The following is a 24,412-nucleotide window of genomic DNA, read 5'->3' as shown; positions in this document are numbered from 1 at the left end:
GCGGAGATTCACGTTCAAACCGAAATGGGTAAGAAAGTCCACACCTAATATGGCGAAGCGCACGTCGGCGATGATGAAAATCCACCGAAATATGCGACGCAGGCCCAAGTCAATGGTGAGGGAGCGTTGGCCATATGTTGCGATTGAGGATGTATTTACAGCTTGCAAAGGCGCAGTCCTCCGACAACGGTGTCGGTCCTGGAGAGAGGCAGGAATGACGCTTACCTCTGCACCAGTGTCCACAAGAAAGCGATGGCCTGCGATCCTGTCTGTGATGTAGAATAGGCGGCTCCCTGTAGCGGTTGAGTCACGCGCCGCCATTAGTGACTCGCTTTCATGTTTCCCGGCCAGCGACAAGGCTGTCGACATTTTGCAGCGCTGGCGCCGAACCTGCTGTGGTACCAGCAGAAGCCATCAGAAGTGTGTCTTGGGCGGGAACGGGAACGCGAACGTGAGCCACCCCTAGCCAGTGGAGAGCGACGAGGCGTGTCCATCTGCATTGCTGCCATGGTGTCCATCAGCCTGTCAATTTTCTCCTCGAGGCGAGATTGCCGGGCCTCGAGGTCTGATGTGACAGTGGTCGAGGACTCCACGGGGCTTGCGCCGGAGTAGTCGTTCACGCGGTCCGCGAGCTCTGCCAGTTTGTCAAGAGGCATATCATCCGCAGCTGCCAAAACCACGACAAGTGTCTGAGGCAAGCGTTGCAGAAACAGCTCGCGCAATAGTGGACTCTCGGAGTCTTGGGTACGGTCGCCGAGTAGCTGTCGCATCCGATGTAATAGCTGCGATGGTCGGCGATCGCCGAGTTCTTCCGCGTTGAGGAGTTGCTGCAAACGGCTCCTCTCGGACACGGTTTTGCGTGTGAGCACTATGGCCTTGAAATGGTCGTAGGGCGCGGCCGGATGTGGGGCTCTCATGACGTCGTCGAACTCATCAGCTACCTCGGAGGAAAGTGCTGAGACGACATGCAGGTACATCACACGTTGCGATGTGATGCGTCGCAGATCGAAGAGGGCTTCCACTTGCGTGAACCACACGGTGGGATTCTTCGGCCAAAACGGCGGCAGCCGCAGCTGGGCATTGGAAATGGCGTCCATGGCAGCGCTGGGGGCAGGGATGTCGCCTGGCACTGTTGACTGGGGCTGAAGAGCGGGGGCGTCGTTGCTGAATACTGTAGTGTTCATTTCGTCTTCCATTGCGGGAGCTTGCTACGTCTGGGTCACCAAGCTATAGGGGCGCGAAATGCGTCCGCTATAGACAGACGCGCGCAGAGAGAAGAGAACGAACTTTGAGAGCGACCGGCGAGCAGCCGAGCGCCGGTGAAACTGAAACTTTATTGTACGTGACTTCCACGCCGGGGAGGAGGCCGGCGCCGCTAACATAAACATCCGCTCGTTGTGCAGACGCTCATGGCGGCGGCGGCGGCGGAATCGGATCCACTACAAGCACGTTTCCTTCAAACCTGGACTCAAGAAGAATATAGTTGAATGCCCTAAGATTGTGGCAGCCTCCTTCGGTAGTTGAAAGGAAGAACAATCCAGTTAGCAAACGCCGTAAGACTGAGGCAGCCCCAATTCGGTACTTGAACGGAATATAGCTCTAAGAAACAGCCTAAGATTGTGCACCCCCCCCCCTTCCCATCATATTTCGACTGCGTAGGAAGACACATAAGCCCTGCAGTTGTTTATGTAGCCGACTACCCTCAGTTGCCTCTAGTACATAGACCATACAGTGTGATAACCCGCCGTGGTTGCTCAGTGGCTATGGTGTTGGGCTGCTGAGCACGAGGTCGCGGGATCGAATCCCGGCCACGGCGGCCGCATTTCGATGGGGGCGAAATGCGAAAACACCCGTGTGCTTAGATTTAGGCGCACGTTAAAGAACCCCAGGTAGTCAAAATTTCCGGAGTCCTCCACTACGGCGTGCCTCATAATCAGAAAGTGGTTTTGGCACGTAAAACCCCAAATATTATTATATTATTATATAGTGTGATACGCTGCGCTGTGTGTGCGCACATTAAATTCTCTCTCCCCTGTTTCTGTTCCTATGCATCCCCAGTCCCTGTTGTATCGGACGCGATCCTCCCCGAGCTCGCTGCACTTAGTACCTCTGTCGACTTGCTACAGACGAAGGTTCCTCTTAAGCGGGACCTTTATAACTGCGCTCGGCCGTATCCTTAATAAACTTCTACGCACCGCAGAACACCTTCGTAATTCCACTCGGAAAGGTAACGCTTGCGCCTTTCTGACGTGTCTGAACACTCCGCTCTCCCCTAAAACTTTGCGTGGTACGTCATTTTGGCTGCACGTGCATCGCAAGGTATCGACGGTTGTCATTGGTTCGCTTCCTCCAACGTTGCTGCCGACAGAAGATGCAGCAGAGAGGGCAAACCGAATAAATGCAGGGAGATGGCAGAAAAGAAAGGGAAAGAAAAGTAACTTTCGCTACAATCGAACCTCGTTGTAACAAAATTGCAGCTGCCACTAAAATTGCTTCGTTCTATCTGATATCCGTTATAAATGCACACAGTAACACAGATGAAAAAGAAAAATCAAGATTGCGCGTACGTGGGAGAATGAATTAAGCGCAATCGTAACGCCTTGTGTCGGCACTGCAAGGCATGGCCCTAGCGAGGGCGGTATTCTCGGCCACTAGGCCGGTCCCAGCGTTGCTTGCTCAATTGGAATGCCCTGCTGTATTGTCGGCCACACACCTTTTCTCTGGCTGTGCAACCAGCGCGCCGTTGAATTACTTGCCGACGAAGGGGCCATCACTCCTGATGGAGGCATAAGATTTAGCCTGGAGAAGCTCACTCATGTAGAATCTGTTAAGAATTCATGAAATATAATAGCGAATGAAGCTTTATTAGCCTCTCCCTGCGGTTAGAGGTATCTAACCTCTATCGCATGCACAGGCGCACATTGACGTAAAAATGCCGCGCTCCCACAACTAATGGAAAATCGTGCCACAAGATATATATATATATATATATATATATATATATATATATATATATATATATATATATATATATAATGTGTGTGTGTGTGTGTGTGTGTGTGTGTGTGTGTGTGTGTGTGTGTGTGTGTGTGTGTGTGTGTGTGTGTGTGTGTGTGTGTGCTGTCGTATGCTGATGGCAAGGGCGTGTCGGTTCAGTAGATAGCAATTTCTCTGCAACGACGGCGCCATCTGCCACCGCGGCATGCCTCGTTTTCTTTCCATAGCGACGACAGATGGCGCCACCGTTCCGTTGCAGCGACCTCGCGAGCCGCTTGTGCATGGCCATAAACTAGGCCTTATATCCCTCGATATCGAGAACCGTACTCAAGAACGCCACAAAGATAACGCCTGAAATTTGCTGCCGAGGTGAGATAAAGGGTAGCGAAAGTCTACAACACCATTCACTTCACGTGAGGGGGCAACAAAATTAGAAACGGCTACCCGCTCGGCCTGACGTGGGCGACATGCCGTCATGTCAAGCGATGACGTAATTCGCCTTGCGTCTGGAAGCCTGCGCCAAACCTCGAAATCATCATCATCATCATCATCATCATCATCATCATCATCAGCCTGGTTACGCCCACTGCAGGGCAAAGGCCTCTCCCATATTTCTCCAACAACCCCGGTCATGTACTAATTGTGGCCATGCCGTCCCTGCAAACTTCTTAATCTCATCCGCCCACCTAACTTTCTGCCGTCCCCTGCTACGCTTCCCTTCCCTTGGAATCCAGTCCGTAACCCTTAATGACCATCGGTTCTCTTCCCTCCTCATTACATGTCCTGCCCATGCCCATTTCTTTTTCTTGATTTCAACTAAGATGTCATTAACTCGCGTTTGTTCCCTCACCCAATCTGCTCTTTTCTTATCCCTTAACGTTACACCTATCATTCTTCTTTCCATAGCTCGTTGATTTAATTTTAATTATGGTGTTTTACGTGCCAAAACCACTTTCTGATTATGAGGCACGCCGTAGTGGAGGGCTCCGGAAATTTCGACCACCTGGGGTTCTTTAACGTGCACCTAAATCTAAGTACACGGGTGTTTTCGCATTTCGCCCCCATCGAAATGCGGCCGCCGTGGCCGGGATTCGATCCCGCAACCTTGTGCTCAGCAGCCTAACACCATAGCCACTGAGCAACCGCGGCGGGTATAGCTCGTTGCGTCGTCCTCAATTTGAGTAGAACCCTTTTCGTAAGCCTCCAGGTTTCTGCCCCGTAGGTGAGTACTGGTAAGACACAGCTATTATACACTTTTCTCTTGAGGGATAATGGCAACCTGCTGTTCGTGATCTGAGAATGCCTGCCAAACGCACCCCAGCCCATTCTTATTCTTCTGATTATTTCTGTCTCATGATCCGGATCCGCAGTCACTACCTGCCCTAAGTATGTATTCCCTTACGACTTCCAGTGCCTCGCTGCCTATTGTAAACTTCTGTTCTCTTCCGAGACTGTTAAACATTACTTTAGTTTTCTGCAGATTAATTTTTAGACCCACTCTTCTACTTTGCCTCTCCAGGTCAGTGAGCATGCATTGCAGTTGGTCCCCTGAGTTACTGAGCAAGGCAATATCATCAGCGAATCGCAAGTTACTAAGGTATTCTCCATTAACTTTTATCCCCATTTCTTCCCAATCCAGGTCTCTGAATACCTCCTGTAAACACGCTGTGAATAGCATTGAAGAGATCGTATCTCCCTGCCTGACGCCTTTCTTTATTGGGATTTTGTTGCTTTCTTTATGGAGGACTATGGTGGCTGTGGAGCCGCTATAGATATTTTTCAGTATTTTTACATATGGCTCGTCTACACCCTGATTCCGTAATGCCTCCATGACTGCTGAGGTTTCGACAGAATCAAATGCTTTCTCGTAATCAATGAAAGCTATATATAAGGGTTGGTTATATTCCGCACATTTCTCTATCACCTGACTGATAGTGTGAATATGATCTATTGTTGAGTAGCCTTTACGGAATCCTGCCTGGTCCTTTGCTTGACAGAATTCTAAGGTGTTCCTGATTCTATTTGCGATTACCTTAGTAAATAGTTTGTAGGCAACGGACAGTAAGCTGATTGGTCTATAATTTTTCAAGTCTTTGGCGTCCCCTGTCTTATGGATTAGGATTATGTTAGCGTTTTTCCAAGATTCCGGTACGCTCGACGTTATGAGGCATTGCGTATACAGGGTGGCCAGTTTCTCTAGAACAATCTGCCCACCATCCTTCAACAAATCTGCTGTTACCTGATCCTCCCCAGCTGCCTTCCCCCTTTGCATATCTCCCAAGGCTTTCTTTACTTCTTCCGGCGTTACCTGTGGGATTTCGAATTCCTCTAGACTACTTTCTCTTCCATTATCGTCCTGGGTGGCACTGGTACTGTACAAATCTCTATAGAACTCCTCAGCCACTTGTACTATCTCATCCATATTAGTAATGATATTGCCGGCTTTGTCTCTTAACGCATACATCTGATTTTTGCCAATTCCTAGTTTCTTCTTCACTGTTTTTAGGCTTCCTCCGTTCCTGAGAGCATGTTCAATTCTATCCATATTATACTTCCTTATGTCAGCTGTCTTACGCTTGTTGATTAAAAAGGTTGCAGCGGTGGCGTAGAGGTAGAACACCCGCCTCGCGTGCAAGAGGTCCGTGGTTCGAATCCCGGTGCCGGCAATTTTCCACCGGATAAAACAAAAAAAAAAATCCGCCTGTTGATAAAATTGCATAAACAGGCCTGGAGTGTGGCCTGATCCCGGTGACCAGAACCGGTAACGCACTCCCTCACCAGAGCAGGATTGGCCACCCTGGTGCAGTACTTGGCCACAACCTCCTATATGAACAACACAATCAAACCTCGAGATAGCCCGCTTCAAAGGTATAAACAAGACTGGTGGAGACACTCTGCATAATTTCCCGCAACCGCTTCCTTCTGTACGGATTTTGACGTCTGCTCTGTTCCAGCTAAGTGCTTCTAAGAAAAGAAAATATAAGAAAGAGATTGTCGTGCGTGCAAAAAGTAAGCAAAATACTCAATCCGACAATCTTCGGTAACTTTTCGACGCGTGAAAACGGGCGAAGCACGCGGAAGTGCAGCGAAATCCAAGACGTCACTGTGACATCGATGGTAACTTTAAAGTCACCATCGACACGATATTTGTGGAGGAATTCAAAACAGGAAACGACATGACTTTCAATTTCTTCACTAAGAGCAGCATTTTACGGTCATATGAGCACAAATATTTTTAAAGAGCACCTGATATAGTATTTCTCTTTAGCGCCCGTTTCAGCGTGCACATTGATTTGCCAAGTGCGGATGCCCGGCCAAAAAGCGTATCATTTGTAGTCGCGGTGTGCCACTCTGGGTCAAACGTCTCGAGCCTCTCAAAAAAGATAACGGTTACTACTGAAAGCCTTTAAAGCAGCGCCGTTTCACATTGCTTATGTGCACGTTGTCTCGTGTTATGACCATCAACAAACCACGAATTCCAATAAACTCTCAAACAAAATGATCTTTTGTGTCTTATCAGTTTTAGACGACGACGGCGAGTACGTGACTGGCATCGACCGCATGGAACAGATCGCCTGGATGTGGGCGATTCTGTTCGCCATGTTCATTCCGGAAGCGCTGGTCTTTATAAGGTCCGTACGGATATCGATGTTCCAGCCCATGCGGATACCTCATGCAAGGACGTTCTTTCTCGTAAGTACCCCATTATGAAAATTTCGTCAGACCTTGTACAGATTCTCCAGATACTTTTCAACATAAAGTATTTTAATGATTGGTTAATAAATATACAGACTGTAATAGTAAATGTTTTTAATGAAGTTCGTTACGGTGGAATATTAGTGAACGGGTAGCGGTAACAGAGGTGCGCCCTGTCACAGCAACCACGAGCTCATTATAGGGGCAATGCCGCTTGCACGGACTGGCGGTCAAGTTGGTGACATTATTTGTAATGTGTACATATAGCGAACGTTCGTAAACATTGCATGCTCTGTACTGCCGCATTTGTATAATGTGGCCGGAAGGTCTGTCAAGCACCCGGGATCTTTAGTCAATGCCTGCTCTTGAAATTTAATATTTTCAATAAAGTAACATTCATTTCAGTTGCTGCAAAAGCTGGCGATGTTAGTCTGACCGAAAGCCATGAACTCTCAACTGTCTGTTTGTAACTAGTTTCCTTTTGTGAAAAGTCACTTGTTTCACACTGTGTAATTCCGTCCGTTAGGAGCACTACTCGAATAGGCCGACATCACGGGCAAGAATAATCACATTATATAACCAGCTAATTGTAAGTACACTGGTTAACCTTCTTAAATTAGTAAAGTCAGCGCACACGTCTTTAACTCTGCAATATTGCGGAGTTATAAACCTCTGCCGCTCAGAACATGTGCATTTAGTACGAACTCTGAGACCCGCACCGGCGCAGAGTCATACACTCTTGTCACGCTATGCCAATTTTGGCACATACCAAGACGTAGGCGGCTGTTTCATGAACTACATGACACGTATGTCATGACATTCATGTCATGACCTATCATTTATCTTCGTCATACACTCCTGTCATATTATGCCAATTTTGGTGCCTACCAAGTTAACGAAACGGCCATGACCAAGACTTAGGCGGCTAGATCGATACTGTCAAAGTGGCACATGTTCGTAAAGAAATGCTTAGCATTTAAAAGAAGAAATAATAAAGCTTTCGTAAATAGTCGGCCTACACATTTTACACAGACAAAGGTAAAAATTTATAGGAAGGCTGGAAGATGTCGATGGACAGTATATTCACTGTATAATCAGTTTATCTCGGTACTTAGCCGTGACGACAGCTGCCTCGTGAGGCAAGTTCGCATTACAGCTTGGGTTCATCGTTTGTTTCGGCAATCACTTCTCGCAAGGGAGGCGCAAGGGAGAGATTTACGTGAAAGAAACGCCTCATCTCGTTCACTGCAAAGCGAGGGTCTCGCCTCTGTCATCTTTTATGCCACGAGGTAGTTAGTATACGAAGGCTTACTGATCACTTCACGTTTAAGTGCTACGGACGGCTCCAGATACACCGCCGTGGCCGTCAGTGGCACTGGCTAACTCATGTGGCTTGATTTGGTGCACTTGTTTTGTTGCACAGATACCCGAGAAAGTGGGCTGGAGGGCGGCCTCAGCCTTATAGATCGACTGGTAAAGCATCGCATGCGTGATGTGTAGATTGGGCGTTCGGCTGCCAGCTGCGGCAAGTTGTCTTTTCTACTACGTTAATTTTCTTTTTCTGTTTATTCACTCACTCCTTAATATTTCAATTAAACAACATTTTTTTTACAATGTGATTTCTCATGCTTCCTTGTATGTTGGCTTCATGTGCGTGGTAATATTAATTGTGGAATCTCTTGGTTCACCTGATTATTCGCGATGTTCCTCTGAAATTTGAAAGAAGCCATTCAAAACTTCGCGCCGCCTATGCCGGTAGTATCCAAACAGCTCATGTCATTTAATACAGATGGCGCCATAGATCCGTAGGCAACAAGGTCCCTGTATTTAGTACGTAATGCAATCACGCAGTGGGCTACTAGGCGTATAAGTCGTTATTTGAATTATTTCAATTGTATACTGTATCAGCGCGTTTCACATAAGCGTAAAATTAGTATTTTAGTTAGACATAAATAGAACGAATGCGCATGCACTAAAGCAAACGAAATTCCGAAAGCGTCTGGTAACGCTTCGCACGAGCCGCATCTGAAACTGCGCGAAATTCAAAAAGACATGCTTAGCGGATTGCGGAATTGTCGATCTCGCATAAATCAAGACCAGTCGTAATAGCATTATGTTGATATTTACTGCAAATGGGCGCGAAGACGAAATATCATTATAACGTTAACCCCCACGTAGAAACGAATGCTAGTACCTGCCCGCAGTATAGCACAACTGCGCGTAGCTCACCCTTAGGACGTCGCCCTGAGGGCGTCGGAAATGATAGCTAGATAGAAATGAGAGGGGCAGGGTGAGGGAGATGGGGGAAGAAAGAGAGGGCGCGGGCCGAGATCTGCGTTAGGAGTCATGCCTAAGTCATATCAGGGAGGTGATGGAGGCGAATTGATTGATTGATTGATTGATTGATTGATTGATTGATTGATTGATTGATTGATTGATTGATTGATTGATTGATTGATTGATTGATTGATTGATTGATTGATTGATTGATTGATTGATTGATTGATTGATTGATTGATTGATTGATGCAACTTTCGTCGCCGGCTTTTTCACAACATTTGATTATCTAATGAACAGACAGAAATCACATGAAGAAATGAGAAAAGAGCAAATGCACGCACACATTGAATAGCATTTAGCGTGGATGTGCATGTAACAGGCGCGATAGGACACTTGGTACATTGTGCACATAAATGTTTCGCAGAAGAAAAAAAAATGCCAACTGAAGGAAACGATGAAACATACAAAATAGATACCAATCACAAAGGAAGGTGAGTGTTTAGACACTTGCACAATAAACACAGAAATGGTGAATTAAGACAAGGCATACATACTGGTTTGCATCATAAGTTAGTGAATTAACAAAATATAAGCAAGTAAATGAGATGATGAACATAGAAAACAGGGAATAAAATAAAATTGGGCGTCAATAACCGGATGAAATGCCAGCGCTCTTAGAAAAAACGTATTAAAGTTTTCAGAGATCTAGTTCGCGCTTACGGATCGTTTCACGGTTCGAACACTTATTCTACCGTTCAGCGTTGATCTCAAAACAGTCCTTTGTCATTCATGAAAAGGGCAATTCATAAGAACGTGCTCACAGTTCTCTAATAGGTGACCACATTTGCAACAAGGCAGTTTTACATGACATATCCTATAAAGAAAGCTGCATGTGTCTGCAACTTACGATATAAGTCGGTGAATTAAAAAAGCCATGGCAATGCCAGCGTCGGCATGCACTCGATCCCCTCTTGAACGCAACTTCTAGATTCCGCTTTCATCGCACATGTGTAAGAATTGCTTTTGCTTCAACCACTAGCAACGCAAAAAGCGCTAATACATGTACACTAGTGTGGTTAGCTCTACCGGCTTATAGTGGAAAAGTTACCCGCAGCTGTTTTGTTAGCCATAGTGTAACTGCATATGGAAAAACAGAAGAAGAAAAAACAAGTTAGAACAAACATCAGGAGATTTACACAAGCTGGTCCCTCAACGGAATGTTCCCGCAAAAAGTGAAATGTTGACACACAGGCTTACTATCCAAGCATGAGGCTTTGTACGAGGAACATGGAAGTGAACAAGGAAGTGCGTTCACATGATGTACGAACAAGCATAAATCCAACCAGATTTTCTTTGCAACTGAAGTAGATCGTAACAAAGATCCAGTTCAACCATGGACGCGCTTTTTCAATGTGTAAGTCAGGATAGGCTGGCGTCATGCTATTGTTACACAGTGCATTTTTTTTACACTTCTCTCTGGGTGTCATTGAAAGCTGGGATGTCGGGGAGGGTCTACAGGAGATTTTGCGCGTTGCCCTCCCTTCACTTCTTTCCCTCTGGCCCATGCGGAGTGGTCGCGGTTGAAAAACAAATTTCGGCAGTGACACTTACGACTGCTTACGTGCGTGAATGCGAAAGCATTATACCGTTCGTAGACCTCGTAACGTCATGAATGCGCTTATTGCACGCATGAACGAGCTCATGAACGCAGGCAGTAGGCACACCTTTAGTCTGCCAAAACCGAGCACGCGCCGTGGCGTGGAGGAAGCGTGCTCGTCTCAGATCCCGGAGGCCCGTGCTCGATCCCATCCAGACCAAAACGAGCCAAATTTTCTTTTCAAAGGCATTAAGTTACTTTGTTTACAGGAACCTCCTTGACAAGTCTGACGTCAATGCAGACATTTCTTGGCGTGTTTTTACTCTGCGCCGTCGGCCATTTTTGGTAGCATCGTTCGGTCGCGCCGACGGATTTTCGCGTGATGGGGCTTGTAATGCTTTCGCATCAAACATATTCGTCGGTAACTTCTATAATGGCAGATTGAAGAAGCGACTACGTTGGTCTGCCCTCTGTGTGAATGATGAACCCCGGTTCAAATATGTCCTCGCCGCTAGCCCCCTTGTATTCGTTCTTGCGGGCTCTACCTCCCTGGGTAAATGGTGCTCAGGTGGAGCAATTTCTGGACGCGTTGCCGACAGCATTTGCAAGGCTACATAGGCCTTTAGCAAGCAAAACTGTTCCTCCTTTTCAGCCTAGGTTGGCTCCGTATAGTTTCGGTTCCACAGAGCTTTCGTTTCAGATCTCGTATACTGCTTGTGGTGTGTTCCCGTGTCTCTGAGCGCATATACTTGCGCAGGTCTTCGCCCTGCAGAGCTTGCACGTGGTCGGCCTTGGCTTCCTAGTCTTCGCAGCGCTGCCAGAACTGGACGCACTGCGCGCCACCATGGTCTGCAGCAGTGCGGCCTTCGTCCCGGCCTTGCTCAAGGCGCTCTCCCAGAAGGACACGTCGCCGCCAGCGGTGGTGCTCAACGTCTCGACGCTGCTCGCGCAGTGTTCGGGCCTGGTGCTGTGGTCCGTGGGAGCCGGCGGAACGCCGATCCTCGCCGTGGCGCTGCTTCTGTCGTCTTGCGCCTGGTGGCAGTGCTTCGCGGACGAGAACTCGCCCGTGTTTCGCCTCGCGAGACTCCGTTCGCTAAAGCGCGACCTCGATAAGTGCTCCGTGTTTGTGTCCCTGGTCCTGGTGCCCTGGAGGATGCTGCTCACATTCGCGACCATGCTGGCGCTGGCGGGTAGCTCGCTCGACGGGGCGGCTGACGTCATAGGCAAGTTCCACGAGTCCTTCCAGGCGCACGAATTCCCGCTCCTTCGAGCGCGTACGGACGTCGACAGCGGGTTGCAGCTGGAAGAGTTGGTCGGCACGAATTACGTCATCTGGACCCCACGGTGAGTGTGGATATTACAGAGAATGGCTGTACACGCGAAGATCCCCGCGTTTGTTTACTCATTTGTTTATTTTACACGGAACGTGTCCACACTCGAGGTACGAGTCGGCCGGGCTTTGTGTGTGAAATTACGCTGTCTTGTGAGAAGCCATACGAATATCGGGCGAAGTGTACTCTGCGTTAGCGATCGTACAAGACAGCGGGAGCTTTCGATAAATAACAACGGAATTTCGCTCTTGCTTGTGCATTGTCGAATCTGCCTCTGCTCTCCGTGACTTCATTGGATCAGTTGAGATTCTGGACATAAGCCACGATTTCACTGCCAGACACCCAATGGAAGCGCTTTACATCTCCTCTGCAGGTATACGCAAGCGTGAGCGATACGTCAATTTATCCTTCTTTTTTTTTCTTTTTTTGGTAGGTAAGATTCTCGCGCGGCAGGCTTGAAGTGACGCATTAATTTTGTACATATTTCACTGTCGTTATACGTGTATACGCGCAACCGAGCGTTGTCACGCAGCCCACCGAGAGAGAGAGAGAGAGAGACATTAATTGAAGGAAGGCTAGGAAGGTCTGCTATAGCTAGCGCGCTCCAGCCTGCTAATTAACCGTACACGCTGTTGTCATTGTCACAAAGAAGAAAAAATAAACAGCGGTGAATTAGTTCGAATACTGAGCTCACAGGGCGGTTTCATACCAACTATACTCGTTGTATCAATACAGCAACTGTAACGGATATCATGGGATATCGCTTCATTTCGCCTAAAGTTTACGGGCTGTTGATATATACAAGGGCGTGCTGATAAGCATTGAGCCTTACCCAGAAAAAAAATGAGTTATAGGAAGCTGTAGCCACCACACTATTCTACATACTGTCCCCGAAAGGCAATGCACTTGCCACATCTGTCCTGCACCTTCTTAAGTCCTTCCAAATAAAATTCTTCTGTGTGCTGGTGAAGCCACTCATTCGCAGCATTAATTCGCAGTACTCCCGAATGTTTGTCACTTTAGAAATTGTTTTGAGATTCGGGAAAAAGCTATACTCAGATGCAGCCATGTCGGGTGAATAGGGTGGATGGAGTGCCACTTGAAATCCTAAAGAGTTCAGTTTTGCCATTATTTCATAGGCAGCGTGTGACGAGGAATTGTAATGCAACAGCATGACATGTTAAGAGAGACTTCCTGGACGGTTTATTTTTTCTTCTTGCTGTTTTGTTTTCCGGTTTTCTTTTTTCTCTTGATGTTTTGCTTCAACTTTGTCACTGAAACACAGTAATATTCTGCCTTATTGGTTGAACCCTGTTGGAGGTAGTCCACTAGCAGAAATCTCATCTTAAAACCTGTTGTCATTTGTTTCTGCACCGACCTTTGCACTCGGAGTTTCTATGCTCTAGGGGAACCACTGTGCCTCCATTATTATTATTATTATTATTATTATTATTATTATTATTATTATTATTATTATTATTATTATTATTATTATTATTATTATTATTATTATTATTATTATTATTATTATTATTATTATTATTATTATAGACATAATATAAGGAGACGCTGGAGCACAAATACAGCGCTGGGTACTCATTGGCTCTTGAAGAGGTGGTACATACAAAATAGAATCGCAACATAGAACATACAACAATATACAACATAGTTACAACAAAGTTGCGTTGTCACATACAAGTCTACATAACAAGACGAGATTACAAAGACGCGCTTAAAGCGATAATGCGAGCAACGATGTCACATAACAAATAAACGCTCAAGCAACGATTCTAACCACAATAAAATCGCATATACACCTTGACAATAAAAATGAAGATTTCTCCTTTGAATATATTTTTTTTTCGTCTTTTAACAATAGCCAATAATGGCGCTGTCTCCCAGAATATTTCTTAATGCTATTAAAGCCCCCTTTTGCATCGCTCTTTTTTGGCCACCGCCCTAATAATTTCTTCGAACTGAGAGGTCTACGGTGTAAAGCCGTTAATGACGATGGAAGTCGGCGTCTTGATGTGCCATGGTGCGGGCATTCTAGAAGACGGTGACATGTGTCTTCGTCAACAAAACCACACTTAGACTGAGGAGTTTCAGCCTGGCTAATCCAGTGTAAAAAGTGTTTTGTAAAGGCGAAGCCCAGCCGTAAGGGATGAATATATTCATCGCTTATGGCTGGGCTTCGCCTTTGCAAAACACTTTTTACGGGCTTTTTTTTATAAGGGTTTCTACGTTTCTGCCTAAAGGTAATGGAATGTTCAGTTCAATAAGCGGATCAATATAAATTAAGTCGGATCTCTTGAAATTTTAGTCTCACCTAGTCTTTCATACATTTAATAATGCTACCTTCAAAATGCAGCGCAGTTCGTTTTTTGAGATTTGGACGGAAATCGCATCATCTTTGCAACGTAGTTATGCTGCTGCATCGGCTGCTGTGTTGCCTCGAATATTACAATGTCTCGGCATCAACTGAAATAATATTTCGTGCTGCGCTTGGCTTGCCTTTGTGAGCTATTTGAGTGCCTCATAACTTATAATAGCGATATATGTTTTCATTTTTGTGATGTAAAGCAATGTGAGTGCCGCTTGGAAGTCGCTTTTGAGCGTCTCTTACGGAAGCTATCAATTTTATCGCACACAGAATATCGGATAGGTCAGCCGTTGCTGGCGGTGTTGCACGAGGTAACCTAAATGATTCTTGTTTATTGAAGTGTGGTATAACAAATGTTGAAGTTGAAGAATGTGTTAAACTGGAGCCATCGTACAGACACCTACGTATCCTGGGATACCACATACATATGTTTGATATAGTGGTAGTCATTGAGTAGCTCTAATGAACGTGTCTCGTTTTCTAAATGCACCCTCTATCGCCAACTCTATTTTTGGGAGTGTAAGCATCCATGGAGGGTATTCTACTTCTGATTTTCAAAACTCATTTTTCGGAAGGATGTAGAGATGGTCGTAAATTTCTTTATGTACACGACTTGTGTACCTTTTCGAGATGTTTGATGACAATGGGTGAACTTCATGCTGGGTTTGAAGCAAGAAAATATCACTGTATGTTTCTGAAATTCTCAGAACTGGAAACGGTGATTGGCGAGCCTCAACAATAAGGCAGCTAGAAGTCGTGCGCAAAACTCCTAGGAATTTGCGAAGACCTCTCGCTAAGAGCCTTTGGAGTCGCTCTTCCGACGTTCATTCCTTAGACTGTTGCTTTGTTTCGGGATCATAACAGTAGGCCCATCAGCCATATGTCATCACCGGTTACCCGTTTTCTCAGGAAACCTGAATAATGTTTTTGGAAAAATGTTCTAAAAACAACCCCCTATATGTCTCCTCGCGTTCGCTCTTTTGTTCAGTCGTCAAAAGTTTGGGGATCCCCTTTGCAGCAAGCTTTCTAATTTCAAAGTCGTCGTGGATAATGGCACCAACTCTCCCGCGTAATATTCCCAGATATGTGGCAATACATTTGGGGGATATTCGATAGTTGTTCATGATCATGTCATGAATCGCCTTAATATTTGCAGGCATAGAGATAGAAACAGGCTTTATGTTCCGCTGGTTCTTGTTTTTCACTTTCAACATAAGAAATCGCCATTTCTAAGATTGACAGCCCAACGTTTAACGGTAGAGTATGAAGGGACACTGTCGCGCAAAGTTTGTGACAATTTATCATAGATATGCTTCTCACATTTCCTCTTGGAAAAACAGGAACTTCATTACGGTCCTATGTTCTTTATCACTGAACTTTTCCGCGGGTGCTGGCATGCTCACTTCGGACTTGAAAAAGAAAGATAATCTGAAAACACAGCTGATTTTGCACCATTTAATGTTGACGAATTGGCCAATACACCCCACAATCTACAGACAGCTAGCTTAATTTATTTGGGTAAGGCTCAATACTTATACTCAACCCTTATACTCTCTCTCTCGCTCTCTCTCCCCCTCTCATCTCCATCTTGTTTTGTTGTCCATTCTTCCGTCGGGGAAAGAAAGTACCCAATGCCTCTGACAGGAGCGAATATTTCCTTATGCGATTATACGAATATTTAATATTAATGATGATGATAAAGAAATAGCAAACAACGGCATGTATTGTGCCCCCATGTCCTTTGCAACAGGCTAGTCCCGGTAGCCGTCGGCGCAGTCCACGCCGCTGCAAGCTACGTCACCTACCGGGCGTGCGTCTTCGCCTGCAGAATCAAGATTCAGGGCTTCTCGATGGCGCTGCCGTTGACGCTGAGCGGGCCCGTCACCATGCTCGTCCTGGCCGCCACCTGCGCCCAGCGCCGCTTGCAGCCCTGCTTGCTGAGCGGCGTTTTGCCGTCCTACGTGTTTCTTAACTGCTACGGAGGAACCTTCATGCAGTTGTTCGCGGAAGAACACGCATGGGTGTGGATCGCCTGGTTGCTCAGCCTTGGTTGCGTGACGGCCCACGTGTGGAAGTCGAAAGGTCAAAGGATGGCGAGTGAAGAAAGGTAGGAAAACAACTGTTTCTACTTGCTTGTCGGCGATTCGGAACGTGACCTTTAAACGTGAATTTTTGAGCTAATCTTGTCAACCAGCTCCAATGCAAGAACTTGTGCGAAGCATTATAAAACCGCGTTAACGTTCTCGTGTGTACTGAATGGCCGATAAGCAAAGGAACCATACGAAAAAATACCTGTTTTCGTTCTATTGAAAACTGTTTACATTAACTATGGAGAAGCGTAAACTTGCGCCTATCTTCACGTTCGTGATTTAGGGAACCGAAATAATAGTAGCCTATTAGACAGCACAATTACCATTCAGCTTGGAAATTGTCTGCGCGTTTCTCAATGCATACATTGGCTAGCTAAACATTCACCAGCGGTACAGTGGCATTTTGCTCGTGCCAGATGACACGTTGGACAGCTGTAGTGACAGAGTAAATATAAGGCGTTCTCATGATCGAAAACTTGTACCATTCCGTACACCTCGACCGCCTTGACTTCCGTATGCTCCTCGATATGAAAATATCCGTGTAATAGCCGCGTTTAAAGAAAACTGAATGCGTCAAGAGATCTGCGAATGCCCAAACATGTCCCTGCAAACGAGTTTAAAAATGGCATAGTCACCCGACACATTGACCATTATTTTGCGTATCGAAGAAAAAAATTGCTTTTCGTATATAATTAATATTGCATCAGCGTGTGCTGCTTTCCCCGTGGCAGCCGTAGTCCTCAAACTTTGTCAAATGGCAGAAATCTCTGCTGCCGGTTCATGCAATCTCCGGCCAGAACGTTGCCAACTGTGCAGAACATAAATCAAGTGCGAAAGCACCTCCACTATAAAAGATCAATTCCTGTAACTAATTTTCTCTCTTTGGCAGAAACCTACAGCAAGCAGCAAAGAAAACTGTCTTCCGTGAGCAGGTGACTGCGCTATCAGTGAAAATGAACAAAAGGTCTATCGCGATATGTGAAATCACAGCAAAAAGTCGCTCTAGGTGTTTTATTTTGTCCATGGGGCGCAAAGATTGTTAACAGCTTTCGCACTTTAAGAAAACGTGGTCGACGAATTTTCCCGCCGTGTAGCTACAAGGGGGTTCAGTGCCGCTTTCTCCTGAGGGAACCAACAAATCTCGTAACGACATTGCATATATTCGTAGTACGCAGCAGCAACCACTGGAGTTGGTAACGCCAGAAGCGAAACCGAAACCGAAAGATAGATTAATTGAGCCGGATGTATCGAGTCTAGCGGTATAAAATTGCGAAGGCTGCGTAGGTATAGTTAACTTCATTCAAAGTGGTCAGCCTGGTTGCTCTGTCCTACCATACGGCTCACGGTATCACAACCAGTTTCACGGTATAAACGAACTACTCTATTCTGTACTTTCACCAGGCACGCCAGGTACTTCGTCGTCGTCAAGTGTAAGGCTATTTCCTTTTCTATAAGCTCGGCTTCATGCAAGCACGGCCTCGGCGCCTCCTGCCCCTCCGCTGTTAGCAGTAGCGTTGAACTTCGACTTCGTACGGCTTTTCCCCGCGGACGAACATTTCCCTGCAATGCCAGCGCACAGTCTAGTATCTGAAACTGCCAGTCCGGTAGACGTATATCATTCGGCGCTAACAATACGCATACGTGTCAGCGTGAATCCCAACGCTGCCATCGGCGGATAGCGCGCGAAACGCAACCTTGCCAGTTGGCACCTCTACGGACTGCGTTCAAGGACGAACTGTGAAACACGCGGAAGCTTGAGCGATTGCTGGCTGGCGGCGATGACGGTTGTGGCTTCTTAATTCGTACAGCGGTAGTGTCCTTGCGCGGGAAGACGGCGCCAAGTGTAACATGTACTGTTGTCGGAAGGGGTCTAATGAAGAGTAAGGCCAATTATGCCTCCGAAATCAGGAACTGGCATTCTCTTTTTATAGCAGCAACGAAACTGCCATAGACCACGTGTATACGTTGCGCTCACGAACCCTAACGACCGCACCCACAGAAAGGGGCATCTCCTCTCGCAGACTGATTCAAGCGCAATAAATATAATGCCGCCGACAGAGCGACACGAAAACGTCGGTTCCCCTCTAAAACAGAGTTTAACCACATGAATGTTGTTGTTTTTTTTTTCGAGCCCTCGAATTTTTTACGTCAAGAGGTGTTTATTACAATTATAACTGCGCAAAACAATGGACGATAAAACACTGCTGCACACTGAGGCGCATAGATGAGATGCATACTTGGCGCATGGATTTCCCATGTCGGCTGCAGCATAATATATAGGTCAAGCCACTATGTAGTTCCCTCTTGTGCAAGAGTTTAGCATGAAGGTTGTTCATGAACAAAAAAAAATGCTGCAGCAGGTTAGTTCGCACACGTTGTGGCGCAGTATTTAACAGGTGCGCCAGGTGTGCATTTTCTTTTCGTGGCAGAATGGAGATGCAGTAATACTTGCGGCACAACCGCTAACAGTCCATTATTGATTTGCTTTATTTTTTTTTTTCGCTTGCACTCAACGCAGCCTCTTTGCACAGCCCACGTACGCAAGCGCCTTACTGGAACAGTCTGTGACCCTGAACATCCGGAGGCTCAGCCGACATGAAATGGTGACGTTTAATAGCTATAAGGTCTTTCACTGAAAAACTGTAACTGTTAGACAAAGCAATGAGCATAATGAGCTGCTCTGCGTGTTTTAGTTTTCAACGACACATCAGTCAGAAATCGTACGATAATCACTGTTTGACTTTCTTATTAACTAAACTTTGCTCATGTATTAAGACGTGATGGCAGACGGCACTGCGATGGTTGTCTCGCACTAAGTCGGCCGGCGATTATGACACACTAAAGCGATTAACTTTTGCAATTCCCAACTTTGAAAATAGGCGATTTAGTTGACTTAGCACCTTAAAAAGGGCAGTGCGGGCACACGCTCAACAATAAAAAAAAGGACAGCCGCAACAGTTAATGCTGTGCTTTTTTTTTTCCTGTTCTACGTGCGTGCGCGCGCACACAGAATAAGAAGCTTCTTCTTCTTGTAATTGTAGCTTAAATTAAACATAATTTCGCGGTGGGGGCAGGATGTAGGTCGAGATGCATTGTAATTCATTGAAAACTCGTTGCTTTTGTTCGCCCTCGGCACTGTGCTCTTTCAACTTGAACGAGCTATGTTTTATCGAAAGTGGTCAAATGGCTTCACAGCACACGTTGTGATGAAAGTGATTATCGTACGTCTTACAGGATCATACGGACAGGCGCGAACAGCTGCAGGCCAGCATGGAGAGTTTTCGGGAGGCGGTCGAGACAAGGCTCCGTACTCTCAAGCATTCCAAGCACCAGCTGGAAGACGAGGACGACGTGACGAGGATCTACGCATGCGCCACCATGTGGCACGAGACCAAAGAAGAGATGCTCCAGCTCCTGAAATCTGTGCTCAGGTGAGGACACAAACCTACAACGAAATCACGAGTCTCAAAAAGAATGATAATATAAGCGCGAAGACAGTGCTAAAATGTCACGGACTGTTGCCGTCAGTAATGCCGATTGGTTTTCTTTTCTGTTTTCTTTTTTTCTGATTGTTGTTTTTCTGAGAAGCACCGTTAAATAAATTTGAAATCGTCTATACTCAGCTCGAAATATAAGTGAATCAGCTAAGAATCTGCTGTAAGAAAATTTAAGCAATATATCAGTGTTTTAAGATCAGATGTGCTACACATGCATTTTTAAGGCCTGAAAATATCAATCATCATGACAGCGACACCGCAAATACAAAAAAAAAAACGCTGGACCAATAACATTTGTTAACGTCAACAAAAAAAAAATGTTTGTTGAACACATATCAAGGAAATAAAATGTAGAGTGCATGAACAGTCATTTCATCGTCACGTCTGTGTTTTCAAAAAAACAGGCGCCATTGTGCTGAAATTAAATATTTACCATATGCGGTAATATAACACAAATGTAGGAGTGGGAGAGCGCAAGATAATATGATCCATGCAAACGGCCCCTATATAACCTCATTGTTGTGGTGACAATATGAGTTGACCGCACGACAATGCGATGCCAAAATTAAAAAGGCCAGCTCAAAGGTAGCCATTTTCACACCAATGCTTAAATCATGCTCGAATCGCATAAGGGTGCTCGACTCTTTCCGGTAAGAAGACGTCCAGGACATACTCGCAAAGTTTCAGGAATGCTGGGAGCAGTGTACTGCTGCGCAAAGAGACTATTTCATAGCGGACAGTGCTTGAATGCACACAAATTACTTTCTTTAAAACAGGGCCAGTCTCGAAACCGTTTGGTACCGCCTCGTATAGCACGACATGTACACTTGTCGACTCCGCATACATTGCTCTCGCTGTAACACTTTCGATAACGAAACAGCGACGACTCGCGCCACGGTACACAAGTCTCGTGCTTATTACCTATTACCTATTATTACCTATTACCTATTAGGGCCTATTACCGCGACTACGCCTGCCCGCTGTGCACGGGCGATTGGGAAAGCCCCTTGGCCTGCCCCATGCCGCACTGAGCTTAGTTACGTTTATTTTATTTATGTTTTCCTTCCCGTCGTCGTTGCACAGGATGGACTGCGACCAGAGCGCGCGCCGGCTCTCAAGGCTGCACCTGGGCTTAAAGGACAAGCTGTATTACGTCTTCGAAAGTGAGTTTGAACGATGGGCTTTGCCCGCGCGCACGCCGTCTCCCTCCCGTGCATCATGCGGGCATGCCGCGTGCGCGAACAGCTCAAGGTGACATGTACGGCACGACCGTGTTACGTTGTTTGTAGAGTGGCGCGTACGATTTCGGCGAACTGTGGGGTTCACTAGGCTAGCTCGAAACGCGATCATAATCGACAAGAACAGCTAGAAACCAGGCCAGTGAGTGCCATTATAGAAACGGAAGGGCGTCTTTGTGTGCATCCACTTTTGAGGGGCAAATGCCACTGCCTTCTAAAGTTATTCCCAACTATAGGTATACTTGTTCTGTCTTTGGCCTAGTCACTACTTGCTATTTTGGTTCATGAAACCACAATAAAGAAAAATAACAGGCACTGAAATCTCCGTATAGCCCATGGACCAAATTATGAACCGCTTCTCACCTATAACCAGGATTGCCTTGAGGGCGCGTTGTATCAATTCTGAAAAGTTCCTTAATGAGGACACCTTCGGTGCCTCCTTTCTTCCTGAGGGAGTGCTTCTCAGCACTACTATTTCGCGTTATTGAATAGTATTGTCTGCTCCTGCCCGCGTGGTGGAGCGCCGAGACAAAAAGCTGGAAAACTTTGGTGCGAACAGAAAAAGCTGCGAAGTACGAGGGGGACGGAAAAAACGTTGATTCACAGTATATAGATATAACCACTAAACTAACGAGAAAGCATTACGCTAACGGCGTGGATAGCAGCAAAGAAAATGGTGTTAAGCTTATAAGTCAGGGATACTGAAAAAGTATACCGGATAGACGCGACGGGCAGAAAGCCGGCTAAACTATAACTATATACCAAATGGCAACGAATGGAGTCAAAGCGCTTTCATGAAAATTCAAAGGCCAGTGAACGACCGTTCGAAGGCACATCAGGATGTCTGGGAACGCGGAGTTGCAGGAATAAAAAAAATTATAGGCCTCGCCACATGACCTGTCTACCTCACGCCCACTTTTCCGGCGCCCTTTCCCTCCTTCGGCGACTGTGCATCGTTCAGTGCAGCCTCGGGAATTCCCCGGCTCCTGCCATGGTGCCTCTGACGCCACAAACCTCGGTTCGGCGGCACAGGTGGGGATTGTTACGGTGGGACGAAGAAAGCCTATTCCCAGCCTTTCAGCAAAATTCAGCCTGTTTCCCAGTTCAATGGTGCTGTTCGCTGTAAATGTAGACAACGTAATCAAACAACGTGCCGTACAGGTCTATCTCGGGAGGTGGACAAGTAAGCGGATCCGAGGGGCTCGATGTTTCGACAGGTATAGCCACATGAAGCCAACACAAAACGAAGCCAAGAAAATCATAGGGGTAATTAATTGTTTCTCTTTTATTGAAATTTAGAAATACTAATGAGAGAGGAAATGAAAGTAAACGAAAAGTCAACTTTCCGCCGGTGGGAACCCAACCCGCATCTTTCGCTTTACGCTTGCAACCGCTATCCTTAATTGGCTTAATTGTCTCTTGGTTTCGTGTAGTTGTACCTCACGAGCTAGTGTCTAAAAAAGTTACAACCGGAAAATAGCGGAGTGCAAACACAGCGGGATGCTGCAACAGACAGCTCGTCAGTGTATATTTGTTTGCCAACGTCGAATTCCACATGTCTTGACCGTTGAAACGAAGGACATCGTTTAATTATTTCCTTCTGTTTCGTTTTCCAGCCCACATTATTTTTGATGACGCCTTCAAAGATGTCCAAGACGCGTCTGGTCGCAAATGTCGTGTGATCAACGACTACGTTCAAACTCTAATCAGCACTGTGAACGAAGCCGCTTGGTGAGTATATCCTCTTCATCCAAGCGAGAAACGCAAGAAACGAAATGCGTCACGCACTTTTTGCTCTGATGAATGTGCGCACCTCTGCACATACAAACGTAGCAAAACAAGTTTGGCAGCGCGTGTGGGTATCGCCTTCTCGTCCTCGTCATTACGCGCTGTTATTCGTTCACTACGAATCAGAACCAGCGGCCCACCTACAAGTAGTGCGATGCAGTTGTCACTGATCGCACGACTTGTGAGAGTCCTTCTCGTGCTATTTAGTTTCTTTTGATCCTGCTTAATTTATTTATTTCAACAAATCTTTCTGATTGGACATGTTGCCCTCGACAAATGTGATCGGCTACACATAAAATCCAGCGCGCATATATTTTAGACTGCGCTCCGGTGCCCTTCCAACGTTTTTCAATCTTCTATAAAGACTTCGCAAAAAAGAAACAACCACTTCGCGCGTGACTGTAGCCAACACCGAGACGTCTAGACGACTGCACTGCTCGAAATTTCTGGGAACGGAAGCGAACCCTTATCTTCGCGCTCAAGATTTCTCGCAACAGCCGTTCAACGAATCCGACAAGTCGCAGCCCTCTAAAGCGGCGTTTATGTTTTGTTTCTTTTTGGGAGAGGCTGTACGTGTTCAATAAATTTGGGCAGAATATGGAAAGCTCACGATTTAAGTGGGAAACGAGTTTGACCATACGCGCCCATAACAGATGCGAGCGACAGAAAAACGTGCGACAAATTAGGCTGGCCTGGCACCTTAAATCGGCCTATACGGGAGCGCATTCACCACGTACACATATTTTTTTTTTTTACTATAACAAAGAAAAAACAACGCTACAAGACAGTACCGCATATGTAAAGAACCATATAGACAAGTTTCTGAAGCGTTCTCGGAGCGTTTCCAGAGCAGCGCCTCTGCGTCCGTTTCACGCTGCGCAATTCCCGCACTCTGTTACAGGGCGAGTTATTTTGCATGACGCGCTCATGTGAAGCGGGAACCAGCGTTTCAGTACGATAACAGTGTGAGAATTTCGCGGCACCAGACCAACGTCTAGACGCAGCGGCGAAAACATGTCGCAAATACGTACGCTCCAAATACGTCTTTCAGGACTATCCACGTAGTTTACTGCATCTCCTTCGGAGTTAGAGCGGCGGCGGAAGAAGGAGCAAACAATGCCAGTTGGTGCAAATACGTCTTTCTGAACGATCCACGTAGTTTGCCGCATCTCCTGAGTTAGTGCGGCGGCGAAAGGAGAGAAGAAAAAAATGTCTGTTGGAAGCCGACTTGCGCTTGCCACATTTCTCTTTTAACTGCGACACAGCAGCTCCGGAAGCCAAACTAGAAATTATGTCGTCACCTGCAAGTCAGTTACCACAGTCTCAAAAAAAAAAAAATTCTGTAACGGGTCGGTAAAGTGATCAGCTTGAAATGGCAGAAGTGAAGTGCACCAATCTATAGCCGTAATTAGCAGCATGACGCATTCTAAAATGAGCAGAAATGGCAGAGGACAACCGCACGTTTCATGAAATTATTTTCCATAATCGCCAAGTTAGAGGTCATCACGTGCCATG

The 24,412-nt window shown here is 46.2% G+C and overlaps 1 protein-coding gene across 3 annotated transcripts in view; it reads left to right on the top strand.

Moving 5' to 3' along the window:
• LOC135918576 (chitin synthase chs-2-like) overlaps window positions 1-24,412 on the top strand; it is a 182,373-nt gene that overhangs the window by 141,397 nt on the left and 16,564 nt on the right. For all 3 annotated transcript variants that reach the window (XM_065452203.2, XM_065452201.2, XM_065452202.2), the window contains exons 3-9: window positions 6,518-6,690; window positions 11,328-11,914; window positions 16,035-16,391; window positions 18,893-18,977; window positions 19,609-19,805; window positions 20,955-21,034; window positions 22,726-22,840. In XM_065452203.2, the coding sequence (XP_065308275.2) occupies window positions 6,518-6,690; window positions 11,328-11,914; window positions 16,035-16,391; window positions 18,893-18,977; window positions 19,609-19,805; window positions 20,955-21,034; window positions 22,726-22,840 (1,594 nt within the window). The remainder of the gene's footprint in view (window positions 1-6,517; window positions 6,691-11,327; window positions 11,915-16,034; window positions 16,392-18,892; window positions 18,978-19,608; window positions 19,806-20,954; window positions 21,035-22,725; window positions 22,841-24,412) is intronic.

This window comes from Dermacentor albipictus, chromosome 1 (genome assembly GCF_038994185.2).
Source record: "Dermacentor albipictus isolate Rhodes 1998 colony chromosome 1, USDA_Dalb.pri_finalv2, whole genome shotgun sequence".
NCBI classification, from domain to species: Eukaryota; Metazoa; Arthropoda; class Arachnida; order Ixodida; family Ixodidae; genus Dermacentor; species Dermacentor albipictus.
Note: the sequence above shows the minus strand (reverse complement) of the source record. Positions and strands in the feature narration are given on the sequence as shown.